Source organism: Emys orbicularis, chromosome 3, assembly GCF_028017835.1.
Source record: "Emys orbicularis isolate rEmyOrb1 chromosome 3, rEmyOrb1.hap1, whole genome shotgun sequence".
Lineage (NCBI taxonomy): Eukaryota > Metazoa > Chordata > Testudines > Emydidae > Emys > Emys orbicularis.
In genome coordinates this window covers 208,207,653-208,226,417 of record NC_088685.1, presented here as the reverse complement: position 1 = coordinate 208,226,417, position 18,765 = coordinate 208,207,653, and the positions used below count along the sequence as shown (strand labels likewise).

Genomic DNA, 18,765 nt, shown 5'->3' with positions numbered 1-18,765 from the left:
TGGAACTGCGAGCCTCTGGAAACAAGCATTTCATGGAAAATGGTACAGCATGGTCAGTGATCTCATGCACTTTTGTCCCTATGTGGCTGACACCCTATGCATTGGCTGTCTATAATATGCCATGTTCTTTCCTTATGGCTAGGTTATCTTACTCCCTTCTCACCCAGTCGGGGGAGTAAGGGAGTCCCAGGTATCATAGAATCATAGATCATCAGGGTTGGAAGGGATGTCAGGAGATCATCTAGTCCAACCCCCTGCTCAAAGCAGGACCAATCCCCAATTAGATTTTTGCCCCATATCCCTAAATGGCCCCCTCAAGGATTGAACTCACAACCCTGCGTTTAGCAGGCCAATGTTCAAACCACTGAGCTATCCCTCCCCCCAGGTAAGCCTTTCATTCCCTGGCATGGGCTACCTGCATCATCGTTGGTGACCTTGTGGGGAGAACACTCTCCACCGGGCTTGCTCTAGATGCAAATCACAAGATTACTCTGTTGGATTAGCTGAATTAGTTTGACGGTTTAATTTTTGTCAACTCAATGGCTGCATTAAGTGACAAATGAGTAGACAGGCGATCAGTGAATATCCTAGCAGGTGAGCGATTATGTGACAATTAACTGGGTACGCCCCGTGCACATTTTGAGAGGAGTGGCATGTAAATACATTGGATTGTAAAATGCTTCTTTGATTTTTCAGGCAATGGGGAGAAGTTTGAGTAGCAGGGGGGTGGGAAGGAAATGGGCAGAGCCTTGGTTTCCCTCACCCTCTCCCACTTAAAAGCAATGGCCCAGTGCAGAGGGGAAAGTCACCTGCTACTGATCTGTACCAGCAACAAGATTACTTCCTTCCTGGAGCAAGTGGGGCGGGATGGAATGAATTGAAATGCTCCGTTTGTTGCATGGGCTGCTTACGCACAGCCACGCACTCCCTCTTAGGCAGGGCTGATGGGTAAATTACCCTTTACTCCTTGAATGAGTCTGGCAGAATCCGTCTGACCATCCCAGCCCCTGTATTGGGCCCCATCCATTCCAACGCCTGGAAATAACATCGTAGCAGAGCACACCATTCTGGTTCTTTATAAGGGCCAGATTCCCAAAATGGATGCCATGAAACGGTATTCCAAAACAGGTACCAGAAGAGTCATGTATTGCCTCGCAACAAAGCCGAATATCATGTGCTTAGACAGTAAGCAACTCAGGACAGGGAGTCTTTGTACAGCACCTAGCACCGTGGGGTCCTGGTCCCTCCCTCCCCGTGATATCACAATATAAGTAACAAATATGCATGTGGTGACGTTAACGCTGGGCTGTCTGTCAAGTCACGCTTACTGCAAGCAACAGGCTGAGTTCCGAAAGACAACAGTAAAGATCGAGCCATTATTACGACCAGCCACAAGAGGGCGCGCGTTAGTAGGTATTGGTGCATGTCCTGAGTGCATTGTGAGACACTAGGAGGGAGGGCTGGGTGCTTTTGGCATGCAGTGACAAGACACACATCAGTATTTTGCTAATGCACACACAGGGATGGCTGCTTGCTATTAGATTGTGGCGCCTGAATTTTAACTCAAGAAAACTAAGTAAAAGCTGCCCGGCTACCACTGCTGAGTCCAGCCACCCAGGCTGCACTAGAGTCATGGATTCCCTTTGAAGCACCACGTCTATTATTATTATTATTCATATGAGGGTACCTTCTAAATGCTCCAGTGTGCTAGGCCAATGGTTCTCAAACTTTTGTACTGGTGACCCCTTTCAAATAGCAAGCCTCTGAGTGCGACCCCCCCTTATACATTAAAAACACCATTCTAAATGCTGGAGGCAAAGCGGGGTTGGGGTGGAGGCTGACTCCTCGTGACCCCCCCATGTAATAACCTCACGACCCCCTGAGGGGTCCCGACCCCCAGTTTGAGAAGCCCTGTGCTAGGCATTATAAAACCATAAGAGAGGGTCCCTATCCTGAAAACTTACAATCACAACAAGTTTTATAGAGGGGAAATTGAGACACAGAAAGATGAAGTGATTTTTCCAAGTCACACAGGCAGAGTCTGCAGCGGAGCCAGGAATTAAACCCAGATTCCCTGCATGTCCATGTAGCGTCTTACCCACGAGACCATCCTACTTCTCCAGGAAAGCGCTCCCCTGGGAAGAGAAATATGTTACCTTCTCTTTTGTTCAAGAGATTGTGCTCAGGAATAGGTAAATAAGTAGCTGTGTGATTTAACTATGCGAGCATTATTTGTGTTCTTGAACCGCGTGGGAGCCTTAGTCATGGACCATGACCCCAGGGTGCTAGGGTCTGTACAAACACAGAACAAAAAGATGGCTCCTGCCCCACAGAGTTTACAATCTATCCTTTTTCTCATCCATTACATTCACATAAGACATGGCCCTCAGCCTTGTGCCTAGCAACCCACTAAATAAGGAATTACCACTCCCATCAAGACCTCCCCCTGTCCTATCTGATTGTTGTGTTTTGGTGAAGGATGGGTTGAGGGTTGCAAGGAAGGGGACATTGCTTCCCCTCCCCCCCCCCCCATCATCCTCTCCGTTCCGGCACTTACAACCTAGAGTTCACGGAGACTTCCTATATGAAGCCATAGGTCCATTTTCTGTTCTGGCCTGAGCGGACACTAGAAGATTGGTGTGAACTGTGTGTTCTACTGCCACCAAATAACACTTACTCCTTGCTTTACTGCAACTGGTCTCCTCTGACGCTCCGAGTGCTTTTTCCCAGTGCTTATAAAACAGGGCAGAAAATGTAAATCCCTCTAAAACCTTTGCTCACTTTTCCAGGCAAACTTAAAATAAAACCTTATGGTTCTGGCAGTTTTAATGGTGAATTCTCTGTAACTTGAAGTCTTTAACCCATGATTTGAGGTAACTCAGCCAGAGGTTAGGGGTCTATTACATGAGTGGGTGGGTGAGGTTCTGTGGCCGGCAATGTGCAGGAGGTCAGACTAGATGATCACAATGGTCCCTTCTGACCTTAAAGTCTATGAAAGGTTTTCCACCCCCCGACCTTCTACTTTCAAGTTTTGGCCGTGCTTTATTCTGTCAGGCTCAGATCTATAGGTGCTGGAAGTAGGGGTGCTGGGGGGGCTGCAGCATCCCCTGGCCTGAAGTGGTTTCCATTATATACAGGGCTTACAGTTTGGGTCAATGGCTCTCAGCCCCCCTTCTATTCACATTGTTCCAGCGCCCCCGCTCAGATTCCCCAGCTGGTGTAAACCAATGTAGCTCTGTTGAAGGACACCACTGAGGATCAAGCTGTAGGTGCCAAAATACCACAACTCTCGCCAGGAACAGACGCAGACGTACCAAAATCCCCTTTTTAAAAGAGACAGTTTTCATGAGATTTCCAGCCTAAATTTGCAGAATCAGGAGGCTTGGTTGTTGTTTATAAACATCCATAGATTAGGAGAATAACCAATAAAACAACCTCAGTTCCCAGCCCCTTGGACCTCTACTATCACTAATATACGGCTCCTAAAATATTCTTTTTTGTTTCCTTTTTTTGATACTTCTCCCCTTCAAACGTTTTCACGGAGCAAGTTCTAGACAGATGTTGGACCAATGCTCATGTTTCAGCAGTGGTTTTACAAGGTCACCCATTCTTATGAAATAAAGAAAAGGACACATTTGGTTCCTCCCTGGAACAATAGCATTTCCTGGACATATATTCAAGACAGTGTATATTTTTTTTAATAATCATCTATTGAGCATCCACTTTTTTTTTCAAGCTAACGTAGCCTGCGTAACCATGTGCTGTGATCAGCTGTTATAAACGGTCAGTCGTTGGGATGGAAAAGCACCATGGTGCATGTAAGTGATGCAGGAAGTAGCTTTTGTGATTTCAGTGACTGTGATGGTCACTTGTAATCACTTAACATCTATCGTTCTGTAGTTAATAAACGTATCTTATTGTTTTATCTTAACCAGTGTGTTTGGATTAGAATGTGGGGAAAACTCCATTGGGAATAGCAAGGCTGGCGCATACATGATTTCCTTTGATGAAATGATGGACTGTCTATGAGTGTGCATTGTTCTGTAGTGTGCTAGACAGTACAAGACGCACGTTGCTGGGGTAAGATCTGGGGCTGGGAATTAGCGGGTGTGGGCCTGTATGTAATTCATGAGTGACTGGTCAGAGTGCTCACGTATTTAGCTGGGAGTGAATTTGCATGCTGAAATCAGTGTGAGCAGGCCAAGAGGCATTCCAGGGTAGAGATTTTAGGGGACACAGCTGTTCAAACAGTCCAGATTGTACCCTGGGGACTGTCACAGTGGCTTTCTTCCTTTAAGAAAAAATGGAGAGGGGGGAGAGAAAAGAAATTCCTTAAATTCCTCCTCCCTCCTTTTTTTTTAATTTTGACATTTGAATTCCATTGAAATTTCAAAACTTGAAAAATTTCAATCAGTTCTAAATTTGATTTATAACAAGAGGGGGGGGATCACTGGCATTTCCCCCTATTTGATTTCAAATTTCAAGTATTTGAAATCTCATTGAAATATTTAAATATAATACATTTTAACCAGCTCTCCTTTGTTCCCTCTGAGTCAGTGCTAATTAGTGCCCCAGCTCTGTGCTGCAAGATAAACATACTGTGAAATCAAGCTTCTTATCCCAGGCCCATTCTAACTCGTTCTGCTACCTTACTTCCCTCTACAGCTCTGCACTTCCTGTCATAAACCGTCACGGCTGGTGCTGTGCACGGTTCAGCAGTTACCCAGAGGAAACATATTAGATCTCACAGGCTGTTTTGAATTGAATCCGTTAATTTTTTTGTAAAGCACTTGGAGATCCTTAGATGACAGACATCACAGAAATGCAGCCAGCGTATCCTCATTAAAAACCTATAAACCTCTTGGGGAAAGACCGGTGGAAATTTCCATAGATTTATTCAAACAAGCCATGTAATAGTGGGTACGTCCACCCGCTTCTCTGGAGATCCCTCTGGAGTAGAAACAAGAAAATATTTCATTCACCCTTTGCTATTGATGGGGTGATAGCATGATGCACATGTTCATAGTAGATTCTTTAGTCTCCCAGTGCAGTGTGATGGAATTCCTACATGTGCTCTACACAGTATGGGATTATCCTCCATCAGCAGGCACTCGGTGCTGAGAATTTACACCTGACAGGCTTAAGGAAGATGCTGACCAGAGTAAGTGAGTGCAAGCCATAAATCACTCCCAGTTCAAACACACATCTTGAAGAGGAAGATGCCAAATGAGGTGACTTGTTGCTACTCAGTGAAGTACTTTGGCTTTCCAGAGGCAATGTTCCTCTTTGTTCCTTTGAACTTCTGTATAAAATACTAAACATCCCTGGCTTTTTTTTTTTAACTGAATATAAATACCTGCTTGAACCTGACTGCATTCTCAATCTTCCCCAATATATATGTCCAGTCATTTGAATGACCTTAATACCTAGCCACAAGGCAATGATCATTTGCTGTGTCTTTGGTAAACAAGCGGTCATTGTTCCATGTACGTGTCCCTGAGGATAACGTCTCTTGTTCCAAATGCCTTTGGAAAGTCCACAGCAGAGTGTGTCACAACAGGTTATCAGAGATTTGATTCCCCTCCCCCTCTGCTCTTCATTTAAAATGCTGAAAGAAGAGATTTCAGATTGATTTCTTGAGTGCCATCAAGCCAAAGACACCCTGACCTTGTCCTAAAATCCATTCTCTGTTCACCCTGATTGGTAATTAGAAAACTTTAGGAGTGAATTTAATCACCAGGCAGCACAGCCTTGGAAGGACATGAGATAAAAACAAATGCAAGGTGAGCTAGGTCATATTCTGTAGGGATGACGTGCTCTGACATCCCAAAATCTTCTCGGACCTTAAAAATCTCATCTTTACAACAATCACCACCATGTTATCCCACGGCTCTACTGTTAGCAATAAAGTCCTGACATTAGAATGTGAACCTTGGCTCTTATTGCAATACGGACTCGTGTTCTTGATCGGTGTTAACAATCACTGAAAAATCAACGAATACAAGAAAGTTACTATGACTAGCATAAAAACTGGTCTCTCGTGGACATTTATACGCTAGGTGAACTGATTATATGTCAAGAGCATTTGAAGTTACTCAAACTTCTCATTGCCTAAAAGCTAAAACAAGCATTTTATAATCCATTATACGTGCTTGCCACTCCTCCAGAAGCATACATGGTACATACCAAATTAGCTGTGTCACATCCCAAAGTAATCGCTCTCTTGCTAGGACATTCACTGATAACCATTCTAATCATTTGTCACTTAATGCAGCCATGGAGTTGACCAAAAAAAACAAAAACAAAAAAAACTATTCCAACAAAGTAATTCACATTTAAAGGCACCGAAACTATTTCCTGCATGTACCTAAATAACTGCATCATGTACCAAAACAGCAACCTGTGCATTTCCCATGCACTTTCCAAGTGCTGATTCAGTCTCAATTTTGTGCTGTTACTTTGCAGTTTAAAAAACTTGCATTTTAAAGCCAGTCAGTCCAGACTCCTTTGTCTTCAAGGTATAAGTGACATCTGGACTTTTAGGGTAGGGTTTTCAAAAGTATTGGCCTAATTTTGCCTCTGTTGAAGGCGATGGGAGGTTTAGGGGTTTCATAAGTAAAGTTCAACGTTAATGAATCTTTGCAACACTGACTTTGTGAGATAAAGAAGTAGGATTCCTTTTTTTCCCCCCACCGGAATGGGTGGTTTACTGAAGCACAACCCATAATTTGCTCCCATGAAAGCTGTGGCAGAATCAGGAGCAGAACCCAATACTACCATCCGTCCTTATTCAGCCTTGTGGCAGAAACATGAAGGATATTGACTGGAGATAGTACTCACCCAACCACACATTACAACCCAAAGTACAGTGAAAGCTTTAAACATGTACAATACAATTGTGCTATTTGCACATCCCTTCTCAACATGTCACCATGGGCCTCTAGCCTGATAAATACTGAGTCACAACGTGAGAGCATTTGCTTGGAAAATTAAAATCTATTATCATATTTGGCTAGGGTGACCAGACAGCAAGTGTGAAAAATTGGGACAGGGGCTGGGGGATAATCGGTGCCTACATAAGAAAAAGACCCAAAAATCGGGACTGTCCCTATAAAATCGGGACATCTGGTCACCCTATATTTGGCAGCCTTCTCCATAGGCTTCAAAACACAACGGGCAGAACCTTAGCTGAGGTGAATTGTCAACGCTGTGTAACAGGCGCTCTTCAGAATCATTCCAGAATCCCGCAGAAAAACATCATTGCGGAGAAGCTCAGGTTGCAGACACTCATCCATGTTTCGAGTGCACGTTACCTTTCAGAAACATTAGCATTTAAAAATACTTATACGCACTAGAAATCCAGGAATGCAGTTAAGGTTGCACTTCTCAAACAAAGCACCCAAACTACATTAACTTTGTACCCGTAGAAATGCCAACCTACTACCTTTCCTGATAGCTATGCATAGATAAGGGCAGTGGTTCTCAAACTTTTGTACTGGTGACCCCTTTCACACAGCAAGCCTCTGAGTGCGCCCCCCCCCCTTATAAATTAAAAACACTTTTAATATATTTAACACCATTATAAATGCTGGAGGCAAAGTGGGGTTTGGGGTGGAGGCTGACAGCTCACGACCCCCTCATGTAAGAACCTTCTGACCCCCTCAGGGGTCCCGACCCCCAGTTTGAGAACCCCTGGATAAGGGAATGGGAGTATCGCATATTCTTAAGGTGCCTCTATAAGTTCTAAGAATTACATATATATTAGCACCCAACCAGTGAAAAACCCTTTGATTTTACAGTGTCACAGGAGCAGATAAGCACCTGACAGTCACCTAAATGGAGAATGAGCATTCGAATAGAAAGGACTTTGTTAGCTGCACATATTAAATATAATATGGTAGGATGGCCTAGTGGCTAGAGCACTGGACTATGACTCAGAAGATGAGTGCTATTCCCAGCTCTGCCACTGACCTGCTGGGTGACCTTGGGCAAGTCATTTCACCATGCTGTGTGTCTCAGTTTCCCCAGCTGTACAATGTGGACAAGGATTACTACCTTTCTTTGTAAAGTGCTTTGAGGTCTAGTGTTGAATAGCACCATAACAGAGCCAGTTTTTCTTAGTATTAAACCACAACTGCTGTTTTGGATTTTTCCAATAATAATTCCCAACAGTAAAAACTCCTCCCTATAAAAAGTAACACTGAAAAAATATACTGGGCCTGCTTCCACTCCCAGAGAAGTCAATGGCAGAAGTCCCATTGACCTCTGTGGGAATGCGCATTGTTAATGGGTGTTTGCATTTCATCCTTTCTAAAAGTTGATATAATGGTATTTACTCATCCAAGGTAATTAATCCTATATAATGCAGAATATTTGTCACATATGAGTAGGCCAATAAACACTTGCTAAGGAAAAAACTGAGCAGTTAATTGAGTGAGCCTTTTGGCTGAACATCCAAAGGAGACTTACAATTAAAAATAATTAGTTTTCAAGTAATAGAGATAAGCTATCTGCATTGTCCTATGATGTAACAGGCAGGGTCACACCTGTTATGTCTTCCATAGGCATCAGTTATACTCTATATGTTGTAGTGATAACCCATCAAGGGACAAGATGTTAATGAAATCCTTGTTTCCTGTTATATTAAGTGGCTAAGTGTGGTCCAAAAATGTCACGTCAAGTTATGGCTGCCTTTCTCCGGTTATAACCACCACCATTAACATCTTTTTAACCTTTTCATTAAAGATACAGAAAAAGAAGGAAAAACTGTTTCAGCATTAGAAACACAAAATATTAAGAGTAAGGTTTTCATTTTAGCCATATCCCTTATTCTCTTCCCTTTAGCTGCACAGAGTTATTTATTGGGAATGTCCCTCTTTGTCTGTCTTTTAGACAGTATAAAAGATGGTAGTAACTGGCCTTTTTTGGAGAAATGTTAGTCTAGCTGGTCTGGTGCCGTCGTTGAAGTCTGATCCTATTTTCTTTAAGACAAAATATGACACACACACACACACACACACTCAAAAAGAGAAAAGAAAAGAAAACAAAACAGCAAAGATAGAAAAGCAGCTCAGTGGTCTAGCTCAGTGGTTTGAGCATTGGCCTGCTAAACCCAGGCTTGTGAATTCAATCCTTGAAGGGGCCACTTAGGAATCTGGGGCAAAATCAGTACTTGGTCCTGCTAGCGAAGGCAGGGGGCTGGACTCAATGACCTTTCATGGTCCCTTCCAGTTCTAGGAGATATCCTATCTCCATTAATTTATTTATTTTTTTAGCTTTTGTCTCTGGTGCTGGTGCGTTTTCCAGACCGCTGAATTTTCTAGCGTAGACCAGGCCTGAGAAAGGCCTCCATCCAACAGAACTAGTCTGGTCCTCTGACTGCCCACCAGTAATGCCTGGCCTTAGTAGAGATGTCTAGCATGCAACCTAGCCACTCAGACTGTGCACTAGGTATTATGGTTTGTCCCTGGGTGGACCAATAGGACACAGCTTTGATTCAGCGGCCCTGCAAGAATGCACGTCATTGGCAGTCTGAATAACTGAGTTGAGGAGCAGTGATTCACTATTTTGAGATATGATATGAATCCCCTTGAATTTCATCCTCGCAAAGAGAATCTGACAAAGGTTGAAACTGGTCTAAAGATTGTTATCTGCTGCTGCTAGTACATTTGTCTGAGTCAATAAACATGAGTGTCAGTTACCTTGGGTTGCAAATTTGCTGGAGTGCAATCCGGTTTTGAAGTTTTCCCACATCTCTAATTTGCCCCCCGGAAAAAATGGGGAGGCTGAAACATACCCTGATGGCAGATGTGTGAAGACGAGTGTAAAAATTAAAATCTCAATTAGCAGATTAAATATTGCTTATCCCAGGTCTGCTCCAAAGCACACTGAAGTCAATAGGAGTCTTTCTACAGACTTCAGTGGAAAATCGATCTGGCTCCCAGTAAGAGCTGGTCAAAAAAAAAAAAAAAACTCTGCCAAAAATATTTTCCATCTTTGGATGGAAAATATTTTTGTTTTTTGTTATTAAATGAAATTTTCAAGAAATTCCATGTTCACAAAAAATGTTACTTAAAAACTAATTTATTTTCTCTTTTCAAAGAAAAATGTTGATGAAAGTGAACAATTTTTCATTTCCGTTTTTTTTTTTTTTTTTTTTTTTTGCAGGGAAAAAAATTATTCCCCAACCGGCTCTACTCCTAGTAAAGACTTTCAACATATTAAAGAGTGACTCTGTCTTTTTCCTACCTTGAAAATGCTGCTACATTATCTGCTAATGTTTGTTGATTGTCTGCTCCTGATCGGTAATAGTCGTACACTGCTTTTGGAAGAACTCTCTTGGCGTATTGTTCAAAATCACCAACACAGACTGGTTTTCCAGACATTTTGCAGACCCCGCAGGATAAGTCTCTTCTCACATCCCACTCTTTTTAAGCTCTATTTTTCAGCCTGTAAATAATTAATGTGGGACTTTTCCAAAGTTCAAGTATCTGAATCAATTGAATTGACTTTTAAAGATGTGCAAACAATCCTGTCATGATGGACGTTCTCTTTGGACTTTGCCATTCTGTTCTCATTCACAGTTTGAGGTACGTGCCCAGTGGGTTCAGGGCAGATCCTGGATGTAAAGGTCTACAATGTGGGGAAAAGGAGAAACAAGAAATAAAAATGAATAAATAAGCCAACATATGGGCACTATAGGGATGTATGAATTAAAGCTTAACCTAGGCTAGTCCCTCAGGTCAGGGACTGTGTCTGTGTGTGTCTTGTTCAGACCTCTAGATCTTGTCAGTGCTAAAGACTAAAAAATTCTGATCTAACACCCACAAAGGTAGAGGATGTCTCGGATGTCTACAGTTAAGGCCCCTACTCAGGAGATCTGGCCTCAATTCCCAGTTCTACCACAGACTCCTTGTCCTTGGGTAAGTGACTTTCTCCCTGTGGCTCAGTTCCCCTTCTGTAAAATGGGATAATAATCCTTCCTCTCTCCCACCCTGTCTTGTCCACTCAGCCAGTAAGAGACAATACCTGCCCCAAAGCACTTACTGTGTGTTTGTACGGCGCCAAGCACAGCAGAGTCCACTTCTGTAATGTAAATAAATCCCACCTCTACTGACCACCCATAACATGAAAAACTGGCCTCTCACTGCTTCATTGATCAACACCTAGATCAATGGTGCCGTGCTTCCTCTTTTCCCCTGCAGGAGGGGCTGTGGGCAGCGGAAGCCTCTGCCCATTCCTCCACTGCAGACACAAGCTCAGCGGGTGGGGGCCAGCCCTGTAAGAACCCCAGTGGGAAGAAGGCTGAATGCCCCAGCAAAAGGAGAGGTTGTTGAGGGGATCAGAACACTGAGTGGAGGGTTGTTGGGGTTTTTTGGGGGGGGAGGGGAAGATAGAGGGTGATCTTGGTTCTCTCACTAGCTCCCCTCCCCCACCCCATCAATTCCTGGTTGTGTCTTCCCTCCCCCCATACCCAAACTCCATGTTCACCCATATTAGTAAGACCTCACCAACCCCAGTTCATTTGCCTGGCCGGCCCTTAGCCTTAAATCTCTCTCCATACTGGGAGGAGCAGTGCATGATGGGATTAGTGGTTTCTATATGGTTGCAGTCCCAAAAGAAAGATGCATAGGTTAGGCAGGATTCTACTTTTCGCTTTTATGCATTTTAACAGATAACATTTGTATTTATTTTTGAACTAAACCTAAAGACATTGTCTACAAGTAATGATTTGCAAAGTCTTTTTGAAACTGTGTAATCAACTGAGATTTATGCCTTAGCTGGAAATAAAATGAACTCACCTAATAGCTATTATTTATCTAAAATGTAATAACTGTAAAACAAGTCAAGATTTAGAAATTAAATCATAGTACTTTGACTATATAACATTAATTTCTTCTTACCAGCTTGCCAGAGAGAATTGTAACTTACAAGCACAATGTATCTTATGTTTTCAAATTTCTTGCTCTGTAGGTGTCAATTATTAATGATGCAGATGTTTTCCATTGCTGTTTGGGGTAGAGCAGGGGTTCTCTAACTGGGGGTCGGGACCCCTCAGGGGGTCGTGAGGTTATTACATGGGGGGGGGGGCACGAGCTGTCAGCCTCTACCCCAACCCTGCTTTGCCTCCAGCATTTATAATAGTATTAAATATATTTTAAAGTGTTTTTAATGTGTAAGGGGGGGTTGCACTCAGAGGCTTGCTATGTGAAAGGGGACACCAGTACAAAAGTTTGAGAACCACTAGGGTAGAGGGAGAAATCTAGAATTTAATTAAAATCTAATCCTTCCAAGCCATAGGATGAGGTACAGTAGAACTTTGAAGGTTACTTACAAGCTCTGTAGGTCACATTTGGGTCACCACAGGTCAACACAGAGCCTGATTTCTCACCACGACTCCACTATTGAAGTTACACCCGCTTCAAACTGGAGTAACGCGCTGATGAATCAGCTCCAGTAGCCACTTGTGATGTGCTATCCAATCAGGAATTGCATGTAATCAAAAAACAAAGCCATCCACCAGTCCCCCGACCATTTGCATTTTAGAGTGGCTTATATTTCTTTAATGAGGCTGCAGAGTAAATAAACAAACAAACAAAAACTGAATCACAATACGTCCTAGTGCACTGTAACACGATACAGATTCTATTTTTTAAAACAGTGCCTGTGTCTTGTTTTAAAGGTACATCGCTGTTTTATGGATACACTGTCCAGAGTATAAGGTCCAATGATGAGTGAGAAAAACACTTACAATGCAGTGGGGATTTTCTAACATCTTTTGAGAAACACCTTAGGGATTGGAACAGGATGGGTAGTGCTGGCCATACGGTCAGCCTTGGGAAACATTTAAAGAAAACTACAGCACTTAGAGAGAAAGCTGTATGTCTCTAATTGCTTTTCCCATATGAAGGGAAGATTAGTCTAAGAGGCTTGCAAGAGAGAGGTTTATGCTTCTTATGGGTATTCATCTGCTGAGAACTTTCATGAGAGGAATTACTGGAGATGAATATTAACGTAGGTGTAATTATACCAGGAGATATTTTATCTAAGGAATGCAGGTCACACATCCATGTCAATTTCAAGCAAAATCCAGAATGGTTTAATTGACCTCTCTCACCCCTCGTGATACAAAATTGGGGCTGTATCCTACTTTTATTATTTCAAAAGCATATAGTCTATGCTAAACAGGCTACCTATCCCAATGCACACCAGAAAACAAATACTGTGTGATAGCCGGACATTTTAATACAGGCAGCTGCCTTCAAAGCTACTTTGTATGTCCGTTTATAATCTCGATAATTTGCACAAAAACTGCTGAAGGTAGCTTAGCTCAGGGGTAGCCAACCTGATCCTGAGAAGGAGCCAGAATTTATCAGTGTACATTGCCAAAGAACCACAGTAATACATCAGCAACCCCCCTGAGCTCCCCCCGCCCCCACTCCCAGCACCTCCCACCCACCGGCAGCCTCACCAATCAGCGCCTCCCCCTCCCTCCCCGCACCTCCCGATCAGCTGTTTCATGGTGTGCAGGAGGCTCTGGGGGAGAAGCGAGGGCACAGCAGGCTCAGGGGAGGCGGCGGGAAGGGGTGGAGTGGGGGCAGGGCCTGTGGCAGAGCCAGGGATTGAGCAGTGAGCACCCCCCGGCACATTGGAAAGTTGGCGCCTGTAGTTCCAGCCCCGGAGTCGGTGCCTCTACAAGGAGCCGCATATTAACTTCTGAAGAGACGTGTGTGGCTCCGGAGCCACAAGTTGGCCACCCCTGGCTTAGCTGCTTCGCTCTTCCCAAGCTGTTCATGCCACCTCCCTCATCCACTACTTCAGTTCATTAGTCACACTCACATAAATGAGACAGGCTTTATGTCACTAAGTAGTTATTTGGTGCACAAGCCAATGCTTCCTCTCCCATACTATGGCGCGCACACACACACACACACACACACACACACACACCTCTCAGTCCAGACTGGCTAAGAAGGTAAACCCAGGACCAAATTCTGGCTGCTCTGTGCACAGCGCCATATGCCACAAAATCCTCAAGGAACGGGAGAGACCTTCCACCTCAGTTTCAACCCCCTCCCAAAGCGAGTGGGGAAAGCTGCTCCACAGCTGTCCCATGACAGGCGACCAGGGAAGGACACTCCTGGTTGGAGCCTCAGTATAAGAAAACGTGGTCCACCCATTCGTATGCATAGGCCACCCTGACCCAGCAATGGTCACACCTCAAACAGACCATTCATGTTCCTAGCAGAGATAAGGTGGGTAAGAAAGGCCAGTGGGTAGGGCTGGGTCACTACTGGTCACAATCCAGTAGCACGTTGCTATTTCAAAGGTTGCATTTGCAATATCCACGCATTTCCATTATGGAGCTACTTCCCTGATAGGCCGGAATTTGTCCCATGTTTTTGATGTAGATGTAATTTATACATCTTTGGCCTGGTCTACACTAGGGGGGGGGATCGATCTAAGATACACAACTTCAGCTATGAGAATAGCATAGCTGAAGTCGAAGTATCTTAGATCGACTTACCTGGGGTCCACACGGCGCGGGATCGATGGCAGCGGCTCCCCCGTCGACTCCGCTTCCACCTCTCGCCCTGGTGGAGTTCCAGAGTCGACGGGGAGCGTGTTCGGGGATCGATTTATCGCGTCTAGACGAGACGCGATAAATCAATCCCCGATAGATCAATCGTTACCTGCCGATCCGGCGGGTAGTGTGGACATACCCTTTGTGTACATCATCTGATTATAGATGAACATTCAGCAAGCAGAAAAGAATGGCTACATTTTTTCCACATTCATTTTCATAGCAAATAATTCGCTCTGCTGTACTGCGAAAAGATATGCCATAATCCAAGCAAATTGCCTTGAAGGTGGAATGAAATGCTTTTTTAAAATGTACTAACTGTATAATTGCCCTTGGTGCTCCTTCTGTCTCCCCAGCAGCACTGCTTTCACTGATTTAGATGTTAGAGATGTCACTCACACCACCTACAGAGCACGCCGCAAGGCACCACTGTTTAAACACGCCCTTCCCCAAACAGCAATGCTGTAATGATGTCAGGCCCAGAAAGCATCAAGTACCTGTGCCCTATGGCTGTAAGGAACTGGCTTAGAAGAAGGGGTCCAACTAATTTCAGAAGGAGTTTGATATATTGTGAATGTTGGACAGCACACTCAGACTACCACATGTAAATGCCATAGACATGCTTCTGAATAGCATTGTTGGGCGCTACCAAGCCGGGATGGAGATAGGATGGGATGAGCAGCTTTTTCAGTGACATCACCTCCTAGCTTAGGGTGGCAATTGACCTCTACACATAGGGGCTCATTTTATGTCTTGCGTTGGGAAAGCAGCAGGCGAGATCATACATCGGTGTCCCAGAAGCCATGGGCAGCTCAGTACTGATCCGTATCGGATTGTCATGTACCCCATCAAGATGGGTCTGCTTCACCTACTGGGACCAACCCAAGACCATCAAGTAGAGAGTGGGGCAGCTCAAGCCAGTGAGGCAGGATACATTTATGTTGCCCAGCAAAGGTGCTTTGCAGTGAGCTTTCTGCATTGGCTGTGAACACGTTATCCCATCCCGCTTCTCAGAGCATGAGAACAGGGGGGTTATGAGTCTGCCCATCCACACTCCTTATTCTTAAGCAGCACAGCTGTCCTCTTAGGCTACCGATGAGATGCATAAAGTGTGTGGTTACTGCTGCCTGATCATTTCTGACCCGGGGGAACCTCCACATTTATTACAAAGCACGTCAAAAACGGGTCTGATCATTTGGCCTCTTGCAGGTACAGCCCAGTACACTGAACACCCTCCTCGCTGCATCTGACAAAGATATATATGCTAGCTCTGACACGGCTTCCTTACAAGTAATTGGCTCCTTTATTTTAATGAACCTATGCAATTGCTGTCCTGCAGGATGAACGTCTCCTTCTGTCTGCTTAATGAGACCTCCGCGGTCTGAGCTGTCACCTTGTGGAAAGACAATGGCATTTTGAGGCACGGCAAAGAGCTCGCTGGAATGACTAGGGCAAAGATGGCTGATTAAGGTCAAAGCGCAATCCAATTGAAACATTCAAATGTAATTGGAAGGGGGTGAAGGGATAGAAATCAAGGCAATGTTAACATCCTATTCTGTAGCTACCACTGCTTCTCATTTGTTCCCCTAGCAGACACTGGAGAGTTACCATGGTAGTGACACCGCAGTGAAAGATTAGCCAGGCTGTCCACAGAACCCTGCCCTTTCCCAGGATTGGAGAGACAATGAAGACAGAAATCATACGCTCTTTTAAAAAATCTTTATCTGTGTTACAAGCACCTTCAGTGATTAAAATGGAGAGGATGTTCTAGTCAGGTTCCTACAGAGGGCTCTTGATCACTGAATCAGAGTGATATTAACCCTAGTTTTCCGCATTTATGCTCTTTGTTTACTTTTCACTCACCTTGGCTATGAAGTCAGACAGGCCTGGTTCCTTTAGAGCATATAATGCTTTTACAACAGTATAGTAGCTGAGTTATACCCTACGTTCTACCACTTTTCGGCAGAAGCTGAACTTTCCTTTTTCAAGGCTGATGAAGTATCGTGCCAGGTCCCCTGCGAAGCTGGCTTCCCAAAGCAAGGTCTGATCCACACAGCCAAGCAGCTGAGTCTAGCAGTAGCTCTCAACCTTGGAGGTGGCCAAATTAGGTTAGAGCATGGTTTAGTTCAGCCCGCGTGGATGGGGTGAAGCACCAAATTGGGCACACTAGTGATAGCACCTGCTGGAAGCGGGGGGAGGGAGACAGGGTCAGGAAATTTTGCGAGGTTCGCATCAGAGTCCTCATCTAAGCAGCCACTTGGGGATGCAGGCTCTGCAGGGGGTGCAGCTGCCACTCCACAGGTCTTGGGGCTCAGGGAACCCACAGTCCTGCAGAGAGTTAACACCTCTGTGCTGCTCCCCAGACTCTTCCTGAATAGCAGGACTCCCTGAGGAGCCCTTGTGTCAGAAGGCAGCTATCCTGTGATTAAACAATCCCCACCCACCAACTCTCACACCCTTCCTCTGATCAGCCTTTAGTGTAGGGGCAGATGTATGCTAGGAGGGGGCCAACCATAGAAAGGTTCCTACTGCTCTCACCCTTGTCAGAGTGCCAGGCAAGTCCATTTTTAAATAGGAAGTCTAGCAAAGGGAGAGGCGGTGTTCTGTATACCACTTCTGGAAAGATAGGACCAATTAGCTCTTTGTTTAATGAAGCAAATCAAAGAGGACAAGTTCTACAGACAATCCTGCGATTAAGAGTTAGAATCAGATGGGGTGTTCTTTGATGGTTCACTTGCTTGTTCTCAGATGAACTACCATCCACGGATAAAGTGTAATTGTACTCCGATATTTTGGTAAAATGCCTCAGTGCTTCCTTAAAAGCATTGCAGCAAGTTGTTTAGCCAAATTACTTATTTATGTGAAAGCTTTTCTAGGGCCCCATCAGAATGCCTTGCAAACATTAATGAATCTATGCTCAGAAGCACGGAGAGGCAGACAGGTGTGATTATCCCCATATTACAACTGGGCAACTGATACATGGCAGTTAAGTGACTTGCCCAGGGTCACACAGTCAGACCATACAGCCAGAGCTGAAAATTGAACCCAGCACTCCCACGTCTTATCCACAAAACGTCCTTCCTCCACTGTAAGATAGTCACTATGCCATGTGAAGATATTAAAAAAAAAAGAAGTAATGTTCAATTTCATGATAAGATGGCCTCTCCCTACCCCAGCCAAGCAATGCATTCCATATTATTCACCTCTACCCCGATATAACGCGACCCGATATAACACGAATTCGGATATAACGCGGTAAATCAGCGCTCCGGGGGGGCAGGGCTGCGCACTCCGGTGGATCAAAGCAAGTTCGATATAACACAGTAAGATTTTTTGGCTCCCGAGGACAGAGTTATATCGGGGGTAGAGGTGTAGTTGTCTTTGGAAATTGTCCCTTCCTGGTGAGGGCAAAGGATTATTAAGTCTAGTGTTTTACATGCTACAGTATCCAGATATTGATCCATTGTTGCATTTGGATATACATTATTTGCACCAGCGCATCAGTCAGGAAGGGGGACTTGTCTACATTTCAATCAGAAAGACATATCTCCTTTTATTTACATAGCTGCCTCTCAAGTCTGGCCTGGCCTGGCCAGGCCCTTAATAACATTGGCTACCATGTATATCCTCCCTTCCATGCCTATCTAAACAAATCACTTTCCTATGTGGATCTTTTTGCTGCCAGACTGTAACAGTGATAAGGCCTGGGTCTGAAAATCCTTCCCCAGCAGCGGCCAGAGTCGCAAACTGAAATTTAAGATAATGACAGAGAGGTGAGGGACTGATGCACAAATTTTACCTTCCCCAGTGGCAACCTATGAGTTGAGGGCAGGTGCGCAGTGCTGGGTTGACAGTGATAGGGGAAAGGGTGGCTTCCTGGCCAGGCAGAGCGAACGGTGGATGATAGCAGGGTGGAGTTGATGGGCTCTGAAGAGAGAACATTCAGCCACACACGGTGAGCTCTACCTGGAGACCAGAGGGCGGAAGTGACAAGTGCAGGAAAGGGACTTCTGGCAGAATCTGCAGGACTCTTTCATGAAGACAGGGGGTATTAAAAAAAGTGAATGTAGCATTTTCTCCTACTTCTTAACCAGGGTGATTTAGAAAGAAGCTGCATCCATCCCAGGTGTAAGTTTTGCACTCCCGTTACAACAGAGAGATTTGGTCCTGGGAAGCTCTTG

General features: G+C 44.5%; 1 protein-coding gene across 1 annotated transcript in view; it reads right to left on the bottom strand.

Annotated features, from left to right (window-relative positions):
* The window catches only part of HAO1 (hydroxyacid oxidase 1), a 51,791-nt gene extending 41,406 nt beyond the window's left edge, over nucleotides 1–10,385 (bottom strand). Inside the window, exon 1 of the mRNA XM_065401793.1 lies at nucleotides 10,249–10,385. Within this exon, the coding sequence (XP_065257865.1) occupies nucleotides 10,249–10,385 (137 nt within the window). The remainder of the gene's footprint in view (nucleotides 1–10,248) is intronic.
* Between the last annotated feature and the right edge of the window lie 8,380 nt (nucleotides 10,386–18,765).